We start from the raw sequence: 27,116 nt of genomic DNA, 5'->3' as shown, positions 1-27,116 counted from the left end.
GCCAGCCAATCGCAGGGCACACAGAAACGAACAACCATTCGCACTCACACTCACACCTAGGGACAATTTAGAGTGTTCAATCAGCCTGCCACGCATGTTTTTGGAATGTGGGAGGAAACCAGAGCACCCGGAGAAACCCCACGCAGGCCCGGGGAGAACATGCAAACTCCACACAGGGAGGCCGGAGCTGGAATCGAACCCGGTACCTCTGCACTGTGAAGCCGACGTGCTAACCACTGGACTACCGGGCCGCCACAACACTAATATATTTTTTAAAAATCACATTTCCAAAATAACGAATCATCTAATAAAACGAGTGTGTGGATTCCATTGCCAGACAATAATATGACAAGTGAAATTGATGAGGATGTCATTATTATGAATCAACATTAAAACGAACATTAACAATATACATGTAAAATAACATGTATATAATGATAATATTAATGACTTGCTACAAGCACTGAATAATCTATTCAAATAAAAGAATTATACTAATTCACAATCTGAATTATTACTGAAAAACGGAATCATATTTCTTTGGTTCCTTTCCCCAGCCTGGCGGCCGCTCTGTCGAATGGAGATCACACCGACCGGAAAACCTTGTGTGTTGTTTAAAAATAAAAGCACAAAAAGTAGGGAAGAGGGGGTTATGGAAACGCTCTGAAAAAAACCTAACAAACATATAACATTCCATTTAAAATATTTTCAGTGGGTCTTCCCTTTATTAGAAAAGGTATCTTGTCAAAGATCAATCATCTCAGGCCAAAATGGCGACTTCCGGTAACTGTCCAAAAGACAGCCAGACTTGTCCTGTTGCCGTGAAGGAAAATGCACTGTGCTTACTCATATCTTAACACACTTATTAGTTCGATGGAAACACACATCGCGACGTGACCACCGGGAATGATCATCAATCCGCGATAACTGTCATCATTGTTAGGACAATATTGTGAAAGCAATAACCGGAAATTGAACGTGTTAAACGTGTTAAACTCGATGTTAAACGTGGGCAGGCTGAATCCAGCCTGCCCTAAATTCCGTCATTAACATACACTGCAGCTCTCGCTTCATATAAGTGGCTCTTCAGCCAATCTGCGAGCAGAGAGCGTGTCGGCGCGCACGGACGCGAGAACTCACTCCCAACCAGCGGAGGACTGACAAGCAGAGTCAGTCTTCTTTTTTGTCCGAGCCTTGCATCTGATGCTCAGATGCACATCAAACACACGCGCTGATCTTTACAGATGAGCCCAGGAATCAAGTTTACAAGGACAGATGATGATTCCTTATTCCCTCTGATCACTTCCTTTTGATTTACATTCCCTTTGACTTGCCAACAGGACTATAATTAAATTTAGGAATATACTTTTGGGACTCTTGGATTTTAAAAATCATCCCTGCTTTTTGGCGTCACTTGTCTTTAGCGCTTGAAAATTGCGCGTAACGATGGCGCAAAGGGTAAGTAACACACACCGTAACTTTTCATACTGGATGTTAACATTTAGTCATCATTTGAAAGGTTTTAAATATGTAGTGTGGTTTTAAATTAGGTGTAATGATGTGAATGTGGGAAATCGATTCCATCGTCGTTCATATTAGCCCTGGGGATGGTAGAACTGTTGGACAATATATATTTTTTCTTATTCATTCAAAAAGAAATTCATATTCATATAATCTTTTATCACCTAAGTACGATGAGTTGGCTCATTACGGAGGCGGGATGGATGGAGTTGGAGTCCCGACATCCATGTACGGAGACCCCCACGCCCCGCGGCCCTTACCCCAGGTCCACCACCTGAACCACGGGCCGCCCCCACATCCCACGCAGCACTACGGGGCGCACGCACCGCACAGCATCATGCCGGGCAGCATGGGCAGTGCGGTCAACGACGCCCTGAAAAGAGACAAGGACCAGATTTACGGGTATGAGTCTTGAAATAATCTAAACAATTTTTGGGGGGGCTCGGCAGCCAATTTGAAACCTAATTTGGTTATTTGAAGCAATATTAATTTGAAGTGCCAATTATATGAAGACAACATTATTTACTAACTAATTAAACCAACACAACTTCCCGCGATGATCGAAACGCGAATATATATTTGGTTAGAAATAATTGCTCTCCATTGATTATGATTACAATTGTTGAAAAGGAGCCTGGCTTGATTTTATTTGATGAACTTCTTGCATTTTTTGTTTTCACGCAAGGCCGCCGCGGATTATTATTTTTTTTGACGAGTTTCACGTTCCTGCGTTGCAGCCATCCTTTATTCCCGCTTCTTGCCCTGGTTTTCGAAAAGTGCGAGCTGGCGACGTGTACGCCCAGAGAACCCGGAGTGGCTGGCGGCGACGTGTGCTCCTCGGATTCTTTCAACGAAGACATAGCGGTTTTTGCCAAACAGGTTAGTTAGCGCGTGCAAATCTTGACGAGAATAAATCAACTTCAGGGGTCGGCAAGATTATTATATTGTTACTGCATTAAATGGGCAATGATTTTTTTCGAAATGTTTGCATTTCTAAAAAAAAAAAAAAAAAACAGCGAGCGGATATTTTCTCGTTTCCTGCACTTTCAGATCCGCGCAGAGAAACCTTTATTTTCTTCGAACCCGGAGCTGGATAACTTGGTGAGTACACAGTAGCGTTTCCTTCTCCTTTCTTGGAAGGCGTCGCATGCGCTCGCCTGGAGCAATCGCATCCCTTTAGGGCGCAGTTATTAAAATCATTGTTTTACTCATAAAACAGCAGAGCGTTTTATGAAGCGCCCGAAGGCTCTCCGCACCCTGTTGATTGATGGCTCCCTGATTTTTTATTTTCTATTTATTTTTTTAATGTATTTTTTGCTTTTAGATGATTCAAGCCATCCAAGTGCTGCGTTTTCATCTGCTGGAATTGGAAAAGGTTAGTCTTGTTCTGCTGGCAGTGAAGACCACATTGTGGAGCGTTTTAGTTAAATACGCTGTCATATCAAAACACCACTTAATGAATAAATCAAATTTTGGCTACATCGATGCATGCACAACTCACCCGGCATCTTAATTTTTAAGCATCCCAAGGCATTCATTACATTTTGCCATCTTTTCCAGTTTCACTGTGCCCAGAGTAAGGGCGAGTCAAAGAGATTGTATGGAGGAATATGACTTTAGAAAAACACCTTTTGAGAATAAACAAAGATTGCAAGTACTGCAATGCCCTTCTGTTCAACATGAGTGACCTCTGACCTCATGACCGCTTTTCTCGATGAATGGATAGTATTCCTTAGAAATCACGCCCCCCCCCACACACACACACTAAAGTATATAAAAGCTGCAAAGGGATGGCCAAGTCATTCTTTGTTCCATTTTTTGTGCAATGGCCAGGTAAAAAAAAAAAAAAGGGAAATCAGTGCAGTATTTAAAACCCTATTTGGTTTCATCATAGGTGCACGAGCTTTGCGATAACTTCTGCCATCGGTACATCAGCTGCCTGAAAGGCAAAATGCCCATCGACTTGGTCATTGAGGAGCGGGACGTCTGCAAGTCGGATTTTGATGATCTGTCGGGATCTTCCACCAACCTCGCAGATCATGTGAGTTTACTGCATCGTAAAGATGTCACTATGGAAAACAGACACTTATGTTCATCATTTGTTATGGCGTCTTGAGCAAAGGATTTATGTCACAATATATGTTTTTTTTCCCTCATGGATTCGTTCAACCCATTTAATGCGATGTTTGATGTCATTGGTGGGTGTTTTGGTTATGAGCAGTATCCTTTGTATACCATTTCATTCTCATCCATTCAATTTAATTCAACATGTACAGTAGTACCTAGCAAACTTTTTTTTTTAATTAATATTTTTTTGTCATAATTTTTTTTAAGCTAAGACAAAACTCTTGATTGTTTCATTTTAGGAACATTTCTTGAAAAAAAATGTTAGCTATTTGGCACACTACTTTTTTTAGTTGTCAGTGGTGTGTTGGATTTTTATTTTTATTTATTGTTTTTGGTTGGCAGTAAGAATAAACAACACTCCCATTTCAATATATAACAAATAGTACTCAAACCTCTGAGAACGTGCCCCCTTTTGTCAAGCAAATTAGGGCGATTCAAAATATGTCTCTCTCGTCATCATATAACAAACAAAAAGGTGTGTTCTGTGTGTTTCTGTGCATGTTTTAACGTCGGATGGGATGTGTGGATACAAAACAGCGACGTGCTAAAGATGAGCGTTAACCCACTTGCATCTCCTTTCTCAAAGTGTGCTTGTGTAACAGAGTGAACGTCGATTGTGCGTGTAATTAGAGACTCTGCAAGCACCTGACAAAAGGCGGCGTTTTTGTAGCTTTTTCCACCAAGGCGTGACATCTTTGTAGCGCTGTTGTAAAATAACAAAGGAAGCGGGTACAGTTGGACTTTGCTGTCCCTGAAGGGACATTAATTCTCTCAGTCTTTCTGAAAATATACTTCTAAAATAAGAAGTTACTATTTTACCAGGTTATAAACGTACCAGGGCAGCACATTTTGGAGCAGCGTGCTGGGTTACAATCCATTGAAGCCCAAATGGTCACTAGTCCTTCCAGCAAACTTTCGTTTTGTTTTCATTCTTGACCTAATGCCAATAAGAAGTATCTCACATGAAGAAAACCGAACCAAATGTTCAAAATAAATAAATAAAATTGAAATCAAGTTGAACATTTCATGCATCCTGTAACCTGATAACACGATAAGCCGTCCACTGGAAAAACTGCTGTCCCCGAAAGGGTTAAAAATCCATGAAAAGGTTTGCGCCAGAGATCGTGAATGCTAGCTGTGAAGCGCTATAAAACCATTAGAAGCGCTAATTGTATCCTAACTACCCTGGTGTGTGTCTTAGCTGATAACCCTGCCGCTGATAACACTCAATGTGATATGTACTGTATGTTAACTTTTACTTAACCTCTGCATTGAGGCAGGATGAATCATTGTTACAGGAGCAGCTGGTTTTAGAGTTAACCGCCACAATTCTCCCCTTTGTTACCGCTGTTAGTACTATTCCGAAATAACACAGTTTTGTGTATTCATTCTTTGCGACTGGACCTATTTCCACTAAACAATCCTGTTCAATTGAGTTTTTTACAATTGTACCTGTAATTACGAACGTCTCTTCATACGAAATGTTCAAGTTGCGAAACATCTCATCAGAAAATATTGCCTCTTGTTTCAAAAGAAATTTCAAGATACGAAAGGTAAAAACACAGTATGGCATGCTAGTCACAGCTGTGAGTTTCCTGAACGCAAAATACTTATAGGCTGCTCTGCCGTTGGCTATTACTAAGCATCTTCCTGGCGTCCCATTGGCTAAAAGTGTGTCTGTGTGTGGAGATAGATAGGTGTGTCGATGCAGCGTCCTTGTCATTTGCCCCTCGGGCCATGAGGCGTTCCAATAGTTTGACGGAAATGTGAATCACCCAGAAAATGTGTTCACCAGTCGGGCAATCGCTCGCTATGCTGATGTTTTCCTTGGACATTTTTGAAAGATTGTTAAAAGCTGACAAAAGCAAACGTCCTTGGATGAGTTCTTGACAAAACACCAGGCAAAAAAAAAACACTTTTGAGAGAGAACATGAACTAAAGTGGGCAAAAAACAATGAGAACACAGTTAAAAGTTAAATGACATCATTTTTATTCTTTATGCTTTGTTTTTTTTTTACATTATGCACAACTCTCATTAATTGTGCAGTAATCTGGTTTGTAACATGTATTTGGTAAATATTTTGATGCATTTTTATGCGATAGAGAACATTTATGTCTGAGTTTTGAGGGTGCTTGGAACGGATTAGGGCTTTTACATGGAAAACGCGTCTCTACTAAATTTCTTCCAGAACCAATTAATTTCGTAAATAGAAGTACCACTGCTTCTATTTTTTCCCATTTCCACTCAAAATGAAATGCACTGCTCAACGATAACACTTAACGTACGAAAAAATGAGACATGATTTACTCAATGCACACATGGCGTGTTCCTTTCGATTGATTTTTAATAGACGGGAGGTGAAGAAATAGCACCTTCATTAGCTTAAAAAATGGCAAAACACATGCCGTGCTGTTGAGTAGCTGCGTTTACAGAGGAGTTGTAATTATTTTTCATCCTGCTAAGAAAAGAGGGGCCATCGTGGAGACGCCTCCTTCACGCTGCGCTTTTGTCCCTGTGCTTCTTGTTGTCATCTGCCGAGCTCTTCATCTGATCACCATCAGGCAAACAGCTGACGCAAAGAGGCTGAAGAGGGAGATGTACTGTTTGGCTCGGGCTTATTGCCGTCTGAGTGGCCTGACTAAGTCTCCCGATAAATAGAGGGTTCCTCCCTAAAACTGCTCACAGAAACGATCTGGGCGTCGCAAGGTTCACATGCTGCAGAATTGACTGATATCCTCTAGAAATCCGTTTAATTTTTTTTTTCTCAACGGCGTTTCATTTCGAGTCCACCGCAGGCAGAATGGTAATTTTTTTTTTCTTCTCATGTGCTGTTGTAAACTTGCTGCCTTGCAATGCTAATCGCACTTTGCAGCTGTCTTTGTAAAACTACATAATGGACCTCTTACCGGACCTTACTGGACCTTCTTCATCTATTTTCCCCCTTCTCCCTCCTCTCTCTTCTTTACTTTTATTTTCTTATCTCCTGTCCCCTGGTGTGCGGACCTTACCCTGACCTCTCAGAACCCGGCATCCTGGAGAGACTTGGATGACGCCCACTCCACACCCTCGGTAGGAACCCCGGGACCGTCCAGTGGGGGACACGTCTCTCAGAGCGGAGACAACACCAGTGAACTCGGTAAGAGAGCCCACGATGTCTCCTCCACATCAAAGCTTTTCATTTTCAGTGACCTCTCTTCAACTCGGGGTCCCGCCAAAAGGTGTGGGGATTCTTTCATGACCGTTAACGTACTCGTGATCCCGATCGCATCTGTTTATAATCAGACAACGGACGACGATCATCAACAAAGACGTTTCCTTTCAAATTTTTTGGTCTGAAATTTTACAAACAGTCGGATAGGTCAAAGAAGGATCGGGCTGGAAAATGACAAAATAATGATAACCTGTAAGATGATAACCTGATAAGATGTCCACTGTAGTAACCGATGTCCCTGAAAGGGTTAGGAGAGGTTCCTGTGCGTTTTAGTTTTTTTAAATTATTATTATTATTTTAATTTTTTTCGGTTTGTCCTGCTGGGTCTTGCCAGCTTCCTCACAAATCAGAACTCTGGGACAGTATTCAAACTACAAGTTGCTTCATTAATGAAGACCTCTTGACAATGCCGTCCTGGGTACGACTCATTTAGAAGTGATGAATGGATCTGTTAACGCTAATTGGAGGCCATCAGAGTTTTATGACTTGTTTTTTTTTCTTTGTTGTTGTTTTGTTTTTCCTTCCCTTTTGGCCGGAGCAAAACTAGAATGGACTTTAAAGCAACTTTTTTCACCCTCTGCATATCAGACATCACCGGGCAGAGCATTGACAAGAACAAAAGGAGGATGCTTTGCAAGACAAGGGAAACTGAGAGGATTAAAAACGACACAACAGAAACAGATCGCAATCTTCACTTTGATATTGCACCACGCAGTTTACAAAATCTTATTTTTACCCTGCATCATCTTTAGATGAGCATGTTGGAGATAGTTTTAACTCTTTGTGTGTGTGTGCGCGCGTGTGTATCTAAAAGTCACAACAGCCTGTATGTGAATAGCTTTTTTTCCCCCCCTTTAGGCTTTTTTTTAGACAACAGTGGGGGAAACCTCAAGGTCCATGGCCTTTTGACCTGGAAAAGAATACATTGGGGATGGGGGTGCAGAATACCCCCCGTGGGGATGTAAGGGCAGAGCATTTTATGTATATGAAACAAAGGCAGAGAGGAGAACGGAATGATCAGAGCTGCAGTTGCTGCAGCAAGGGCTGGCTATATGTGCTACCTGCTGAGGCTACCTGGGCCTCCGCTTTATCAAACGCAGCACAAACTGCAGTTACAAAGGCATTCGGAAACTGCAGAAGTCCCATCCGTGTATTTCATGGCTGGTACGCTCAAATTGAAGGAGCACTCAGATAATCACAAAGCAGCACCACTTCGCCCAACTTTCCGATTACTGCGACTCACACTGGTTAAATCTGCGACAGCAATTTTTGAGCAACCCGATGTAGAAATACGGGGTGTAATAAAACCTCACGAAACAGAAAAGATGGATGCTTGGTGCATCTAAAATGCTGTATGCCATAGTTGTTTGGAAAGTGGAGGCTACACAGATCATCACAGCAGCCGCAAACTGAAACCATCCTATATGTGACATTCAATTCCTCTTGAAAATCAAAGCATTCAATATGTGATTTACTTTTTTTAAGACCCTTTCATGCATCCTGTAACCTATCACATGACAAGCTGTCCACTGTAGTAAGCGCTGTCCCTGAAAGGGTTCATTTGCCCAATCGAAATCGAACCAGGCACATTGGCCTAAAGAAAATTCTTTAGTAGCATTGCGAGTTTACTGTTGTATTTTTGTAACGTCAAACAATATGGGTGGTCACAGTCCTTTATTTTCCTTTTTTTTAAAAATCCATCCAGGCATCCATTTTCTGTACCGCTTGTCCGCCTGATAGACTTTGATGAGCTTGAGGCAATCCCAGTTGATTTTGGTACATTCTGGACTTGTCGCTATTTCATCATAGGGTCATGTGTATTTCTTTATAACATCATTTGTACATGAAATAATATCGATACTCTAATGTTTAACATGAATTCAGCTTTGTGGTCTTTCCATGAGTTAACGTATACACCTTCTCTGCAGAGGAATCCGTTTTCTAGAGTAGACCAAAAACTCATTATTCCAGCAATTGCTTATCTTAACGTTGCCGCGGCAGCAGTAGTCACTCCCCGTCTTCTGACAGCACCGAGCAATGCCGTTTTGAGAGCATCCTGGCAATGGCAATTGCCTTCAAACCACAGGAAAATGATCTCATCCACTTGTGGCTAGTGGTTGGGCTTCTGGCTGCCTGCTTCTTCTGTGGCCTCCCAGCGCTTGGTTGTATCCTTGTAAGCCGTGTGATATGCAAAGGGCTCCCTTTGATACCTCCGACCCCCAGGGTTACTGCTGTTGACCACAGCTAAGGGGGCTGAGCTATCCGAGGAATGTTTGGAAGAGGTCTGGGGGTGGACTAGGAGAAGCTTCGAATGTCCATCACAAAGAGGGAGATAAAACAAAAGGCGGGAGAGAGACAGTTCTAAAAGATTCCGTGCACTTGCATTGAGAAATGTATTGCAAGGACCAGGATATGTAGAATTCTTCAGACTCTAAGACTGAAGTAAACAGGATGGAATGTTTCACCGTATGGTCGCTGACATGCCAGTGACAACACAGCTTCACTGTCAATACAGCAACACAAACGCATGCGTATTTATTATCTGCTTTATTTGCATATATCGGAACACATGATGCATTAACTCTCGAACCCGAGTTATATCAGAGCCTCAGTATGTATGTGTGTGTCTGTCAGTGTGCCTTGTTTGTACCTTGGCCCGAAAAAAGGGCAAAGAGCAGAGGAACATAATACAAATATCCTTCGTTGGATTATAACAAATGACCATCCAGGCGAACATGGTGCCCCAAGTTCAACGTTTTTCAAGTTACAATCCGTCAGCTGTTTATATATCGCAGGAAAAAATGACCCCCCCCCCACACACACACACAAATACTAATTGCCAACCTAAATGAATGCCGCTCCTGCAAGTCAATAAATCACAACCCTCATGAGCACTCAGCAACACAAATCCTATAGCATGTGCACGCCTGTGTGGGACTTTTGGCTTCGTTGCACTTCGTGAAAAGAAACAGTTTACTCCCTTACCGCCCTTTTAAACCCTTTCGGGGACAGCGGTTACTACAGTTGACAGCTCAGCTCATCAGGTTATCAGGTTACAGGTTATCATTATTTGTGCATGAAAGGGTTAAAAAATGTGTATGTATATATATATATATATATATATATATATATATATATATATGTGTGTGTGTGTGTGTGTGTGTGTGTGTGTGTGTGTGTGTGTGTATATATATATATATAATCAATGTATATAAATTTATATATACATTTCTACACACACAAGTCTATACACACACGCGCACACACACACACACACACGCACGCACACACATGCACACAGTAGAAGAGGTTTTCCATGCTTGCAGAAATGTTGCAACATGACCTTTAACTACCATTCTGATTGCGGTATGCAAAACTGCAGCATTTGGCTTTCAATTTAATAACCCCGTTCAGATCCCAGCGCAGAGGTATTCCCCGTGACTTGGAAACAATCCAAAGCGCTCCATTTGGAGCTGTGCATCATGCCTAATAAGGGAAAGAGCTGTGTGGTGTCACTGATGATGGATCAGGGACCTGCTGAGCTCATTAGATAGGCGTGCTGGCTTTGCATCACTGATGCAAATGGGGTCCAGCAATCAGTTCTGCTAAGTGCTCCCCGCTTTGTCTTTTTCACACACCATTCCGTGGTTGCTCGTCACACCGTAACACTGTTTAAAAAGAGCAAGACAGACAGAGAGAGGGGATGAAAGAAATAAAGCTGAAATGCCCGCAATAGGTGAAATGAAAAATGTGGAAATGCGAACCACTTCTACGCAAGGCGAAATAACAGCAACTTGCTTTAAAGCGGATGCAGACGCCGCAGACGAGACAAATCTGGAAGGCAGAGTTGAGTGTTTCAGAGTCAAGTGTTTCGACTTGCATCTCAAAAATATATTCACACGATAGCTTTTTTTGTTTTGGGGATATTTCTTTTTTGAGAACATTGCGATTCACCCTTTTATGGACAGCTTATCATGTTATCAGGTTCCAGGTTATCATTCTTGGTGCATGAAAGGGTTAAAAAATTTCGATACCAAATGAGGCATGGATTTTACTTACATGGCAGTCATTTTTATTAGATTTTTTTTTACTCCTTTATCTACTTCACAATGCATTTATAATTGTCCACATTTGGAACATTTACCCTGAGTTCTTAACAAGGAAAAACAAAAGAATAATACAAGGAAAATGCAGAATGGAAAGCTATCGCCATATTTTGGGGGATATTTATCCAATACATAAAATATCAGGAACGGGCCATACAGGCAGTGTTGAAATAAAAGAAAAACGTTTATGTCACCGCTGAAAAGAGCAGTACGGGCATAAGGGAGGGTGCAAAAAAAAAGGCAAGACTCCTCTTCATATCTTCGGGTGATGCTTTTTGTGTATGTTTTTCTTCGTCGCCTGGGGGCAATACTCCAGCCATCCCTGCAGTAATGCACAGCCCTCCACCTCCACCCTTCCAGTGTCACGCGTGCAGACACTGGCGGCGGGCAGTGCGGAGCGCGGCCTGATGGGTGGGTAGAGTAATGGGTGGGGGGGGGGGGGGGTGAGAGCAGGGGCATGGCAGAATTGCACGGGTGTACGACTTTGAGACTGGACCGTCACACACGGCTTAGATTGGCTGAGTTGCCAGGGAGCAGTCAGAAGCGATTAGTGTAGCAGAAGATCTGCCCTGCGGCTTTCCCCCTCTCTGCAAGCACAAGAAAGAGGGATGAGGCGAGCAGAGAAGAGGAGAGGAGGTAGACCAGGGTGAAGTGGGGAAGGGGGTGTGACATGCCATACGTACAGATAATTAGTCTGAGCCGAGCTCTCTTTCTTTTTTCCTTACTTTTTTTAGGGGGGGGTGGTCGCAGTTTGCCTTATTTTCTTAAAAGACGTCGCAAGAAGCCGACGACATTACAACTGCAGGGAGTCGGGGGGGCTAAAATATCCAACTGCTCCGATGTATCATTTCAAGAATAACACAGTGTATATTTGATTGGAAAATGAACAGAGCAGAAGACAATAAGATTTTACAAAAAATAAAAGGATCATTTGTCATTGTAACCCTTTTAGGGACAGCGGTCACTATAGTGGACGGCATATCATGTTATCAAGTTCCAGGTTGTCATTATTGGTGCATAAAAAGAGCCGAAAGCTAGAGAGAGGTAGTTTAACAACAAACTTATGTAAGAAAAAACTAACAAAAAAAAAAAAACAAGCGGACAACAACAGCGTTGAATGAAGGACAGAGGCTGGCTCACCTCTCACCGTCCTGTGATTCAGAGCGGGATGCCATCCGTCAAAACTCCCACAATCCCCCCCCCTGCTCCCCCCAAACCCCCTCCTCCATCCATGGAACACATCCTTTTGAATGTCAATATTCATTAGCTGAAATATTTATTCATGAATATGGCTCATATAGATGCGCTTGATTGATGCGTCCCTAAAAACAAAAAGACATGCTCGGGCAAATCTTAAGAAAAGTAGGGTTTGTGTCCCGCCTCGGGGGAGGAGTCTCTCAGATGCATTATTCACATGCCCTCCAGGCAGGCTTTCAAGGCTACTCTGCCCCGAGGGCAAGAAAAAATAACCACCACTGTTAAAAGTAAATCATCTCGGCTGATGCACAATTAATGGCGGAGAGGGAGCGGAGTGCCCCTCGCGCCGCAAGATGGGGAGCGTTGGCAAGGAGGGGCGGAAATCTCTGCTTAAAAGGAACCCTCCTGCCTTGATCCGCGCCGCAGCTTTCTTCTGAAATCAAACAAGGACGCTGCTCATGGCGGGATCCGGAGATGCAGACGATCCTGATGTAGACGTTGTGATTGTGATGCTTGGGGTGAAGAATGGAGGGGGGCGGTCGGGGGATTTGGCGTTCGCCGAACACATGGGAACACGAGGGTGATGAATTTCCCCTCTTGCCCCACCAACTCATCCACTCTCGTTTTTGCCTCAACGCCCAAACGTGCAACCTCACGTCCAAGATTGAACACGACACGGCTTGATGTGATTGGGTTCGCACTTCATCCTCGGGTCAGACTTTGTTATTGTGTTTTACTCTTTTTCTTCCCGAAGAAATCGTTCGTCTCCATTCAAATAGCGGTCATGTTACATGTAGCGCGGTGCCTGAACGAGCGTTCGTTATTTCACGTTGGGGCACACGACTCCTGGAGTCATTACTTCATGTCAAGCCAGTGACTCGGATTGTATTAATAGCTCTTGGGTCTTATTGAGCTCCCGCACTACAAACTCCTCTTCATTATCCAATGTCCGGGGGAGTCAGACAGAAGTGAGGGGAAGGGTCTTGTTCTGTCATTCCATACAAGAATACAGCCCTACTTCTGTATGAAAAATTTTGTTGACTCCTCTTACTTTTTTTTTTTTTTTTAATGACAGGAGATGGTCTCGACAACAGCCTAGCATCACCGGGCACGGGAGATGAAGATGACCAGGACAAGAAGAGGCAGAAGAAAAGAGGCATCTTCCCGAAAGTGGCTACAAATATAATGAGAGCGTGGCTGTTCCAGCACCTTACGGTAAGAAAAGTTGACCTGTATTTCCTACTTTTTAGTTGGCTACATCAAGACATCGAAAGCAATTGAAGGATTGAAGCAAACTCCAGGTCCTGCATCAGAAAATTCTGAAGGAGCAATCGCAATCAAAGTAGAAAATCAGAGTGTCCTGTCGCCAGTGGATCAAAGACGTCATGCTCAAAATATGCACACGTCTGCTCGAAGCTAAGTTTGAAAGTCAACAAGAAGCTGTAGCGTCCATTGACGAAAAAAAGAGATTGGTTCACTTTTCCTGTCCCATGTAAATCTGATTCAATTCTTAGCGGCGACTCTGAGTTCCAAATTGGCATCCTCCTCCTCTTCCTCAATCCAGCAACGATCCATCCAGCCGCACCAACGCAGACTGTCCAACAGCGCCGATATCTCTGCTAAACAAAAAGGGGCTGCGATAAATGCTACCCATTACAGGCTAAAAACAAAAAAAACACAAGCGCCCCGGGGGTTATCCAGCACCGACAGTCAAATGGCTCCGACATTCGTACCAATCAAAATCAGTGCTGTTACCCGCGTGCAGCAGAGAAGTCGCAACCACCAAGCACAGATTCTTCTCCTTTAACGAATGTCGTGGCCCAAGACGCTGAAGATAGTCCACATCGGGTCCACACGAATTAACAAAAAACACAGTGTGACAAAACAAAAGACAAAAACAACAACAAAATAAAAAATAGCGAAGCTCACCAACTAGGGCGCCATCTTGGAAGATATTTGGGAACAGGGTAACAGTGGTTAGAAAACCAGGACGTCACTAAAGTACATCAGTTTCGAATCTTTCCTGTCGCAGTCCAAAATATTCACTCAACTATGTTGTATTATTCATATTCCGAAATTGTTGGGCAAGACGAGACCACCATTTCAAGGTCCATTTTGGAACACTATTTACATGCTTTATACAGATATCAACATCAAAAGCGGAATGAAAGAGACCTCAGAGTACTTTATCTTTTGTCCAAGGTCCAAAAGATACAACCCATGCTTTCTTCTCACAGATTTTTTTTTCTATACTTCACACTCTAAGATGTGTCATAAGCTCTTAGTTGTTAAGTTGATAATAGGCCCACACGGATCCTGTACTCCGAGTAATCCTTTCCTTTCCAAAGCCCACCTTTAGATTTTTTTTCCCCCTGATGAAAAATAGGCAAGATAATTGAATTATCCCCTTTTCTGCTCCCAATCCTCTTTCAGGCCTAATTTGTGAAGCAAAAGTGTTTGCCATAGCAGGATGTGCCAATGAAAAGTGCGCAAGGAGACTTTGGCTACTGAAAGGCCTGTTTGCAACACCCAAGCGATCAAGCATTCATCAGTTGTTGAGGTGGTGAATGGCGCTGGATTATGTTTTGTCACACGTTGCTCTGTGAGGCCGACGGCTGGTTACGGGGTAAAGGGGGGTTGGGGGGGGAGACTCCTCCATCGTAGCCTCATGCTTTTGTCGCCCATTCTGAAGAGACTTGAAAGATCCCCTTCTGAGGAAGCCATAGAGAAAGCAGCTGGACAGGTTTCGATTCATTATATTATTCATTATCGTCTCATTAGCCTGGTCAAACTGTTGGTTTCCACGCAACCTTACATTTGACCACATTCAAAGACGAACTTTGAATTTCGCCATCACACCCTGGAATTCACTGTTAGCCTCACACGAAGGGGCGTAAAATGAGTCCTTTCCAAGATTCCTTTTTGACTATTCAGTTGAGGTTTGTGCAGTGTGGATATCTTGATTATGTTCCTTTGATTCTGAGGAGTGTGCACTGTTGGGCCAGGTGAGGTTTCACACTCTGCCTCACAGTTCAGAGGTCATGGATTCAAATCCAGGCTCGGGCCTTCCTGTGTTGAGTTTACATATTTTGCCTGCGTGGGTTTTCGCTGAGAACTCGGGTTTCCTCCCATGTTCCAAAAACACGCATGGTAAATTAATCAAACAGTCCAAATTGCCTCTAGGTATGACTGTGAGAATGAAAATAAGATGTGTGTGGATAAGAATAGCTAGCTTTAGCTTTTCTAATGGCTGCTAGATTTCGTTTCGACGATTGATATTTAGCCGTGGGCGGCCCGGTGGTCCAGTGGTTAGGGCATTGACCTCATAGTGCAGAGGTCGTGGGTTCGATCCCGGCACTGACCTACCTGTGTGGAGTTTGCATGTTCGCCCCGTGCCTGTGTGGGTATTCCGGTTTCCTCCCACATTCCAAAACATGCATGGCAGGCTGATTGAAAACTCGAAATTGTCCTTTGGTGTGAATGTGAGTGTGAATGGCAGTTCCTCTATGTGTGCCCTGCGATTGGCTGGCAAACAAGTTCAGGGTGTCCCCCCGCCTACTGCCCGAAAACAGCTGGGATAGGCTCCAGCATGGCCCACGACCCTTATGCGGATCAGATGGATGGATGGATGGATGGATGGATGGATGTTTAGCGATACCTCAGGACTATGAATAAGGGTAGCGATGCGAAATTAAACTCCACAAGCAACTAAGGGCAAACATTTTAGCACTTGTTTTGTTTTTGGATTGTTGTTTCATTTTTTGCCACTGACTAAGATCATGACACATCATGACCCTCCATCCCTGAAAGCGATATTTGTGTCACTTTATGTAACTGATAGTTTGTTGCAAGACGACACCAAAAAAAAAAACAGTATTTCACTTCTTCACTGCAGGGATTTCGCTTTTGGTTTTATTGTATTTAAGGATACTTGCTACTGGTTGAATTTTTTTGGACTCATCTATTTCTACTTGGTTGGAGCATCCATATGGCCGTATATACATTGACATACAGTACATTGTTGTAAAGTGTCACGAACAGTATTGTAAAGAGACTCAAATGTTGCGGTGATGGTTTGTGCTTGTTATGAATAACAGCTATTATATTATTTGACATATAGTATCTTTTTGGCAACGAAGGTGGATAAACGAATAGTAAGGAAGATTCTAATAGCCAAAGCAAGCATGGCTAAGCGGAATTCTGAACCACCAAAAAGTTAGATTTGTCCTCTCAGACGCGTACAGACAAATAAGTGCCACCTTGTTGACTGGAAATTTCGTTCCACCACAAAACTTAGAGCTGACAATAGCATAAGATTTATAAATTGTCTGATTGGAATACAAAGGTCCGAAACACACAATTAGCAACGATTCGACTTCGAACATCAAACGTCAATGCGGAGTAGAAAAGCGGACCTGTTGTTGGGTAATCGGTTCAGTTCAACCCCAAGTGAGCGCGTATTTGGGCACCTAAGCTGAAAAGAAGTAGAAAATTAAGTGCTTGGAAGCACATCCTTCACTGATGACCGCAGGAGGCAGCTGATGGTCTGACAGCAGTAGAATGGCGACTGGCCCGCGACCCTGTTCCCAGTACATGGGTCACCTCTGTCTGCCATCTGCCGCCCTCCTCCTTCCATCATACACACACACACACACACACACACACACGCACGCATGCACGCACACACACACACACGTGCACGATTGAGCAAAGCAGAGGACAGGGGGATGGAGTGAGGTGGGGAGGGGTTGCAGGGTGGCGGAGGGCATGGCCTTACCGAGGCCCCAAACAAAAGACACTATTGTGCCTCTTTACATCCCACCCAATCGTTTGTCAAGCAATGTCAAATAATGTCAAATACTGTCACACAAAGCCACGCGCTTTAAGCCTCAAGTGTTAACAGGGCCAAACGTTGGTCAGGCACTCTCTCTTTTTTTTTTTTTCGGAGGCACTCGCATTGTCACATCTAAGAATTAAGGCACGTGACAGTCCGAATGATTCTTACTTCTCCTGATTTTCTTAGCATCCATATCCCTCAGAGGAACAGAAGAAACAGTTAGCGCAAGACACGGGCCTCACCATTCTCCAAGTGAACAACTGGTAAGTGCGTCTCTTAAGCCAATTCTGCGCAATTCAATTGGCACATTTTATCTGAGATTTTTCTTTGAGTAAAGGGTCATGTAAACCCAACCAAAGATTTAGTGCCTCATCGCTGTACAGCTAGCCAAATTTTCTCCATGACAAACGTCAACGAAATGTTCTGACCAGTATTTCTAAACACTCAGTTGTTTGGAAAAACAACTTTTATTTTTTATTTTTTGTTTATGGTTTGTTGACATCGCTGGCAACAAGTGAATCAGAAGCGCTATCGTCACCGTTTGCTGGTTGCTCTTCACTTGTAAGACGATTATGTCCTCCTGTTTGATTATCACCCGCTTTTTACCAGTCTGGGTTCTGTTTTGGCACATTTGGAGCCGCGCCAACGTGTAATAGTGCACACTGGGTAATGTAGTATAGCCATAGGAGTATGAGTATCGCAAAGCACAAGAAACAAAAGAGGGTACTGGAGGCTCATATGAAGTCCCAGTATGCCACAGACTAAAACTGAGAAGTCCTGATACTGGTGCGTACCGACCCATCTTAAAGTACTGTGTGTGACGCAGTCAGACGTCCGAGGGTAGCAAGCCAGCACTGGTATGTGTTTGTTTGGGTTTTGTGTGACGTTCTGTAATGCATCTGATGCTGTGTGGCAATCGGAAAGTTAGCGCCGGTCCACAAAGTAGTGTGAATTGGTTTCAAATAAGAGAGCTAGCAAGAAGTGCCGTGTTCGCCCCAGTAAATGCTGCTTAGCTTCATAAACTTGTTCAGTGTCGTACCCCATGTTATGTAAACTTGCCTACTGGTCCATTTCTGTCCTTTCTTCCATTTTAAGTATTTATATGCTCCTACTGACTACTCATGCTGAAAGCTGTGTGATCTTGGGAGCATATTCAGTTGTCACTTTGATTTTTGATCAAATAAAATATGAATATTGATGTTGGAGGCAATGGTAGAGCTAAACCACAGGTGTCAAAGTCAAGGCCCGGGGACCACTTTCGGCCCGCCACATCACTTTACGTAGCCCGCAAAAGCAAATCATGCGTATCAACTTCCACGATGCTTGCTAAAATAAGTATTTGTATATGTTAGTTATATGTATATGATTATATGTAAATGTTAGTTGCTCCATATACAGCACTTTGTATGCAGCGATGGCTGTTTGAAAGTGTTCTATAAATACAGTTGAGTTGAGTTGAGAGTACTGAAATTGTGACGTGTGATAAATTACAAACCAATTTTGTAACCCTCTCGTTACCCTGTTTACACTCACTTCAACAATAATAGAACAACCAACCAACAAATGGCTGTTTTTAAGCAGTGACAGGTTTAACGAAGGCTAAATGTGACAGCCGAAACTGTCAGCTCAGTCAGAGTTGTCCTCTTCACCAAAAAAGACCACGGTCTGGAAGAAAAAGAAACTTTAAACCTAATTTAACAAAAAAACAGTTGACCTGAGTGATGACAAACTAGTCATCCATCAATTTGTTGTCTTTAAGTAATAATACAATGAGATGATTACGTCAACATGTATTGGGTTTCACAAGGCTGGTTTGAGCCATGAAACTCCAGTGCAAAAAAAAAAAAAAAATTCTAACCCTTGAATTCAACATATGATTTGTACCCATTCAAACCAATGCAGACATTCAATATATTTATAAGCATCGATATATTTCCTCATAAGTGGACCATACAATATAAAATAGCTTATTCAGATTTAATTACGCAACAACACACATTTAGATCCACAAGCTTTGGAAGCCCTAATATGGATGTCACCGTGTTCAAATTTCCCATTCTGCCGTGGGGATGTGTTCATGAAAAAGCATTGGCAGATCAGTTAGTCACAGTATAGCCTGTGGCTACAAGGCTAAACCTAAATCAATAGACTTTTTTTTCACAGATATATTACAAGGTTCCAATACAACAGATTGTGTCTGTGGAAGGGAAATGTATTATTAGTGAAATCCCCTGGAGACACAGCATGGGTTTCCAGTCCGTCTGAAACTGCCGTATGTAAGGGTGGATCCCGAATGCTTTAACTGAAGAATTATTTGTTCAATCCTCTCAAGAACTGGGGAACTTGTGAGTGTAGATGCATAACGGCCTTCGTTATTTATATGATATACGTTTGATTTTCAGGTTCATCAATGCACGGAGAAGAATAGTTCAGCCGATGATCGACCAATCCAACAGAGCAGGTAAAAAAAAAATAAAGAGTTCATACAGAGTTAAACTCATCAGCAAGTAAAGAAGATGGAACTTAGTGTACTATTAAATGATAAATTGAGGTGGAGAGACGAATGAGAGAAGCACATGGGTCACCAACCTTTTTAAAACTAAGAGCTCCTTCCTCCCTCCTGATGAATGCGGAGGGCTACAAGTTTGATAGGATGCACTTTTGAAAGAAATTTACTCAAACTACCTTTGTATGTTGTAATTAACGATTAATGATATCCATTTCTGAGAAGACACTGATCGCATTAACGGTTTCTCACAAAAATTATCCATCCATCCATTTTCCGAACCGCTTAATCCTCACAAGTGTCGCGGGGGGTGCTGGAGCCCATCCCAGCCGTCGTCGGGGAGTAGGTCCCCCGCCTAAACCGGTTGCCAGCCAATCGCAGGGCACGCGCAGACGAACAACCATACGCGCACACACTCACACCTATGGACAATATAGCGTGTTCAATCAGCCTGCCACGCATGTTTTTGGAACGTGGGAGGAAACCGGAGTACCCGGAGAAAACCCACGCGGGCCCGGGGAGAACATGCAAACTCCACACAGGGAGGCCGGAGCTCTGCACTGTGAAGCCGACGTGCTAACCACTGGACTACCGGGGCGCCCTACCACCGGTGGTGCCACCACAATTAAAATAAATACAAATAAAATAATTTTGTCCAAATAAATAGATAAATTTAAAAAATAATGAATTAATTCAAAAGCAGCACAGGTCAAATATTTTCTTTTGCACAGATAAATTGAATGAACATTGTCAGAGTTGCAGTTTCACATCGTCTGAAAGACTTAAGATATCCTTTATTTGTCCCACACTTTAGTCGACAGGAGACCACTCCCTAAGGTTCGGAGCCATGGAAGGTTTATATGGCTCAAAAGAGAAGTGTAATGCATTTCTTGTCCCATTGACATTTTTTTTCTCTCTGTTCTTCTCTCAGTGAGTCAGGGTACAGCTTACAGTCCAGACGGCCAACCAATGGGAGGCTTTGTCCTTGATGGACAGCAGCACATGGGCCTTCGACCCGGAGGTAAACATTCTCGAGCCGCCAAAATTTTACCTCTTCAAATGTCATTTGTTTCTAATCACAGTCAGGGTAGTAAAATACAATTCGTCCAGTTCTGTACCACCCCTTTCTAAAATAACTTACTTAACGATTGTTATCAATCGTGTAGTTAATTTGCCGTTCAATTGAAACAAATATAATTTGGAAACACACTCTTGTTCCAGGTCCGATGGGGGGTATGGGTATGAACATGGGCATGGATGGGCAATGGCACTACATGTAAGCCCACATTGCTGAGGCCAGCCTCGACAACAGGGCAGAGTAAGTACATTAATGCACATTTCCTCTCTCATTTCATTTTTCTACTCAAAATATCCAAAATATCGTTTGGAGGTGATACATAAAAAGGTTACAAAGTTCTTGTTCTTAATACAACATTGGTATACGTATGTAAGGTCTGTTTGTACGTGCTACCCCCTTTTGGAAAACAACAAAAAACATGTATGGACATGGTGCAAAAAAGAGATTCATACATTCTTGTCATCATTAGCATTTCATTGCATGTATAATTACACTGGGGAACAATTTATTTTAGCCCTTTTATGCACCCTGTAACCTGATAACATGTTAAGCTGTCAATTGTAGGAACTGCTGTCCCTGAAAGTGTTAAAAAATGGTTGTGTTATATTTTTATGATTAAAAATAGCATCCGGATTCCAAAATTACGGTCAGTTTTTTTTTTCTCGCACGTGACGTAAACAAAATTCCATTGATTACAGTCGCTGAAGTGAGACAATATGAGGCAAAGCTGATTACGATTGGGCTCATCTTCAGCTACGTGGCTATTTGTTTGTGCAGTCAAAATTTAGACAGCGAGGTGAGAGGCGTGTGCGGCTCCCAGTTGAGCAGTACTATCAATATCTGCAAACAGAAAGCTAATACAGTATGAATTAAGATTAGGGCATTTTTTCCCTTAACCTTGTAGCCATGGGCATACCGTTGTAAACTGAATTTATTATTCTTTTTTTAAATTATCAATATATTTTATTATATATATTTTTTACGTTTGTCACTAAACCATTTTAGTATTTTATTCACATACATACAGATTTAATGTTTTTGCTTTTAAGAAAATGGTGATCCTATATCTTAAAAACTTTACAAAGTCGAATAAAACTCCACAGAAATATTTTTGGGGGGTGTCCTTTACTTGAAAAAAAATCTGCTTACGTTTTTTTTTTATTTAAATTATTTTTTTTACTCAAAAATCAGTTTAAAAGATTTACAACATCCGTTTTTGAGTAAATTTTACTTGCACAACCACGAAACGTTTCAGTTAGGTTTTTTTTTACAAAAAAAATAAAAATATAATAATAAAAAAAATATATATATATTTTTTTATATATATATATTATATATATTTTTAAAATATAAATACATATATATTTTCACGCGGTCTGTCCTTCCGTCTGTCCCTTTTCAAAACGTACCTACTTCACCGCGCCGCTGCGCGCCGCTGCGCGCCGGCACTGCGCCGCTCTGGCAGTGGCTCACTACGATCGCGCGGGCATCTTAGCGAAAAAATGTTGTCTACCCACAAGCATTGCAATAAAATTGTTAGTTATTTAGTAGAGCTAAACATCTCTTTATTTTCGCGATAAGCAATGAAGATGAACAAAAAGTTGAACCAAGCAACAACACTTTTGTGGGCCGAAGGCCCATCTTACCAGCCTTCCGCAGGAACTAGCTGATGAGCTATATATACTAGCAGGTTCGCCGCCCTCCTATATATATATTCTCCTTGTTAAATTTACTTAGAATTTCCGAGTGAAAAAAAACCACATGCAAGACCACGCACTTCCTTACCGGAAGTATGACAAAAAAAATCCGATGTTTAACATGGACACGATATAGAGTACATCACGAAGGCTGCCTTGTTTGCTTATTTGTTTGTTTGTTTGTTTGTTTTAATCAAGTGAAGGGACTCGCAGTCCATTCCCCTTCACATTTTGCAGCTCTTTTGATTCATATCAATAAAAACGGCGATTGTATCACATTCCCATGGCTTCTTTCCCTTTGCACCCTTTCTTTTCCCTCCATTTTCCCTCAATCTGCAATCTGATTAAGAATCAGGCTAATCCCACCCCTAACCCCCCACCCCACCCTCCTTCCCCTTCCTCTTCCTTCGGCCCCTATCAGCTTCATATTGCCGCTGACAGTTCTCAAATCAAGACGTATTGCCTGCCGAAGGCATCCAAGCACGGAGAATTTTATTTAACACCCACACTCCGCTGCTCAATGAGCCACGCTGTAATGACACTTACCTTGATTAATAGAGCTCTTTATATGTAAATAGGAGCCGCATTTGCTTCATTTTTTATCCAGTGGGTCAATTTTCACAGACACGGCTGCCTTGTTCATTCTTTTTTTAAAAATTATTTATTCGTGGGTGGGGGGGGGGGGGGTATAATCCCTAAATATTGCTCATGAAGTTCCAATGCGATCATGATGCTTCTTCTATTTAAAAAAATGTCAAGGAAGATTGGCATGTTTTTTTTCCACCTCGAATAAACACTGCCCGGTATCTGCATTTGGTGGTGATTTAATCTAATTACTTCTCATGTAATGATGGGTGGGTCGTTACTTGTGTAGTTCAATGAAGCCTGTTGTATTTTCCTCCCCCAATTTCATCTGCAGTGAGAGCATATGCTGACTGCAGCAGTAAATTTCTCAGGACTGCAGAAATATGAGGCTTTTTCCATGCACAATAAAGCCGGAGCCATAATATTTAACCAGCGTGGAATACTTGAGTGAATCTGCATGATTCCTTCTGCATACAGGAACTCTGACACCCGCTCCGTTGTCGACGCATCACGTCTCATCTTTGCAATATTTGCTCCATTATCCAAGTTATTTTTTTTTCCAAAATGAGGGTGATACTCCATAATGACATATTAACCCTTTCATGCACCCTGTAACCCCACAACGTGATAAACTGTCCACTGTAGTTACCGCTGTCCCCGAAAGGGTCAAACAAATATTTGCGATATGGTATTATAAGCTTGACCTTTACTTTAGTTTATCAAACAAAATAAACTCGTTTCATTGGTTGAGGAAAAAAGGAGACAACATTTGGTTAAAAACGAAATGCAGAGTCTTAAAAGTGTAAAAATGTGGAAGCATTAATTTACCGCATTATACTACTGTCTACAAGATCGAAGTGGGTCTTTTGTGTGTGTGGGGGGGGGGTGCTGACTTCTTCAATTATACTATACTATTGTCTTATCATTTTTCATCAAACAATGAGTGGAAAATCGCATTGTGTATTTATGTAGTTTTAGAAAGATAAGAATGCTCGCGACGAAAACATGCAATTTAACACTTTCACACACAACATTAATCGGGTGTGTGTTTGTGTGTGTGTGCATTAAAAAAACTGTAAACACAACAAAACACAATTTATTTTTATAACGTGTGTAAATTGTTATGTTATTTATTATTCAGCGCAGTGATGTAATTATAATGGTTACAATGGAATCCATTGAAGTATTATCCTGATATATTTTTCATCTTTAACAAAAAAAATGAAAAGCCATAAATGAGAAGGGTTTTATTGTTTGGTTGCGTTTTCTTTTTCCAAAATGTTTCAGTTAAACATATTTAATTGAGTGCCCCTCATAGTGTTAAAATGATCAGCTCCGGTTGCAGTTGTTTCCCGAAAAGAATATATTTACGTCAGTTTCATTTTTTTTAAAGGTCACAAAAATCCTCATGAAAACATTTCTGATTTTATCTCAAATATTTTATCTTTTCAGATGATTCCGATCCTCCGAAGCGGCGACCAATCCATTATGATCATTCATGTTTCCGTATCTCGGATCTTCATTTTCAGTTTGAGTCGATCAAAAGGGCCACGGAGGCAGAAACGAATCACAGAAAAATATATTTTTTTCCTGAAATAGTTTTTTTTAATGAGAGGCGTGTATCGCGGTTATTTGCCATTATATGGCACACGCATATACTGCGAAAGATGTTTTGATTCTTGTGTGTGTGTGTGTGTGTGTGTGTGTGTGTGTGTGTGTGATATTTAATTGTGTGTGCATCTTTCGTTGGCCCCGCCCCCCATCCCTACAAAAAATACGATTACATTGCGTGCCCTCTTCTCCTTTTCTCTGCCTTTGCAGGCCTCCATGGTTGGCTCAGGGATCTTCATTCAGCTTGTGGAGCTTGAAGCCGCCGGTGCATATCCACGTGACCCCCCCCCCCCCCCCCCACGCGCCTCACCTCAACTTTGACGCTCCGTCGCTTTGCACGCGCACGTGTGTCGAGGATCACGTGTTGGGGCTGGGGGGGGGGGCGGGGGGTCTACCAGTTGTCGACTACTACTTTTATTTTCAGTTTTCAAAAGAGACTTTAGGATGAACTCTAAGCGCGGGAAGAGCTGGGGATGTGGGTGGCTGCTATTAAAAAAAAAGACATTTTGAAGAAAAGCGGTCTTTTGCCCACCCACCCCCACTCCCCAGTTTCGTGTTAAATTATTTATTTATTTTTATACCACGCTGGACCACAGGGATGACACCGCCGACCCCCTCCCCACCCATATATTAACCAAATCTGTGAAGCTTTATTCCCATATCGGCATCTCCTGTCTAAACAACGATGTACATACACAGCGCACGGGCGCGCGCACGCACGCAAACACAGTGGAATATATTTGAAACATATGTATAGTCATTTTAACTGTTGTGCTGTACATTTTTTTGTGCTTCTTCGTTGCTTTCTTTTAATTGTTTTTGTTTTAACAGTTTGATTCTTGTGACGTCACCACACAGCGACGACCTTGAGTGATTTTATTCCACACTCATGTTGTTGTTTTTTTTTTTGTTGCATTTTGTTTTCATGATCCTTGTGTACAACTGAATGGAATTTATAAAGAGTTCGTTCTTTTTTGGGGGGGGGGGGGGGGGCGGGGAGGGGATAATGTTTGAATGATTTTTCTATATCACCAAAACACAGAAGAAGCCTTCACACTCGAACCAAATCGAGACAGAATAAAGAAAGAAGGTACAAAGCACATGTGTTGGTGTGAAAGAAGGCCTTTGGGAAGTGAGAAAAAAAATTCAGAGGTCGCGTGTGGGCGGTGGAAGAAAAAAAAAGCAACAAAATTAGTTGTTGGAGCAGGTCACGTATCCAGCTTCGGTTCGATAGGAGACGGAATTGCAGTTGTCTGCTGTTATTGGATTGATAGTGACAGCGATGATGGATGGGCCGGCTCCCAAATTCTGAAAAAAATAAGAGAAGCTGCAGCTGGTTTTCACGACACGTCTTTGTTTGTACCCTGCACGTGGGCGCGTGTGCGTGTTAGTTTGGGTCAACGTGTGTGGGATTGGACGGCATGGAGTGGTTGTGGGGGGTGGGGGGGATAAAATTAAATGCCGAGATTTGTGGTAGTTCTTTTACACGTTCATCATAAAACGGAATAAATCGTTTCGTTTTCAATAACCTTTTTTTCTCTTTTTTTGTCCGCCTTTCCGTTGCTCGTCGGATGGCCGCGGAAAACGGGAGGGAATTATAAATATATAAATGCACAAAAGTGCACAGGAGCTCATTTATCACTGTCGGACGTCAACGATCCTCTGAGCCTTTTATCGACGAGGCGAGCACAAACCAGAATCGTCCTTAGAGGAATTGTGACTACACAGTGCATATTTCCTTTATGAGTATTGATGCGTGATTATTTTCATCCATAAAAATCATCACGAATTTAAATTTAGTGCTGGAATTTATTTAACGAGATGATTTATTCAGCATAAAAAATCTATTTTGCATTTTCACATATTTCAGTATATTATTATTATTATTATTATTATTGTTGTTATTATTATTATTATTATGTTGCTTTAAATAGTTAACCGTTCACTTAATGCAAACATTAATTAACGCTACAGGCATAATTATCGTGATGAGCGGGTCTGAATGTTTCGATATCCAATTAAATGTCTTGATATTGTTGTTTTGATTCCACATTTCACCTCATGCGAGGCCCAAATTGCAACGCTGCACCCCCGGAAAAAAAACCCGCCCGCCCCAAAACACACGTGTGTGGCATCAATGATCTGAAATACCGAAAGCAAATAAAAAATATGTTTTCCTTAATATTTTAACGTGTGAAATTAAAGTACTGTATCCTCCCGACCTTTGAATCAAAAAATCTCGGCAACATAACGTCACGTAGGAATAAATAACTCCTTCATATTTTTTTAAATGCCAACGGGTACGCTCTATATTTACTAAGGCGTGAGAGAGGCATCATTTAAAAAGCTAAATCCAGCGTGCAAACATTTCCCGGTATTCTCCATCTCGCACTGAGCGCCAACAGGCCCTAATTGGTTCGCCTCTGCAGACTGCGCGCAAGATAAATGCGTTGTGAAAGCTGCCGGAAATGTGCGCCTGTCTGTATGAAATATAGGTCAGCGCTGCAGCAAGCTGAATGCATGAACGATGCGTCACACGATTCCCAAACTCTACGTTTCACTGAATTGGAACCACAGTGCCGCGGTTGCTTAAGTATTTATTTCTTCCCAATCCTTAACTGCGCAAATGTATCACTCCG

At 42.1% G+C, this 27,116-nt stretch overlaps 1 protein-coding gene across 1 annotated transcript; it reads left to right on the top strand.

Annotated features, from left to right (window-relative positions):
• Positions 1–1,077: 1,077 nt before the first annotated feature.
• Positions 1,078–26,158, top strand: meis2b (Meis homeobox 2b). Its single transcript, XM_052052183.1, has 13 exons — positions 1,078–1,458; positions 1,691–1,923; positions 2,259–2,400; positions 2,572–2,622; positions 2,846–2,896; positions 3,416–3,562; positions 6,671–6,785; positions 13,239–13,378; positions 17,187–17,263; positions 19,403–19,461; positions 20,438–20,527; positions 20,728–20,824; positions 24,688–26,158. The coding sequence occupies exons 1-12, from the start codon at positions 1,447–1,449 to the stop codon at positions 20,784–20,786; spliced, it is 1,176 nt and encodes a 391-aa protein (XP_051908143.1). The 5' UTR covers positions 1,078–1,446; the 3' UTR covers positions 20,787–20,824; positions 24,688–26,158.
• Positions 26,159–27,116: the final 958 nt, after the last annotated feature.

The sequence above is a fragment of the Hippocampus zosterae genome, chromosome 19 (genome assembly GCF_025434085.1).
Source record: "Hippocampus zosterae strain Florida chromosome 19, ASM2543408v3, whole genome shotgun sequence".
In the NCBI taxonomy this organism is placed as follows: Eukaryota; Metazoa; Chordata; class Actinopteri; order Syngnathiformes; family Syngnathidae; genus Hippocampus; species Hippocampus zosterae.
The sequence above is the reverse complement of the archived record's forward strand: the minus strand, read 5'-3'. Positions and strand labels throughout refer to the sequence as shown.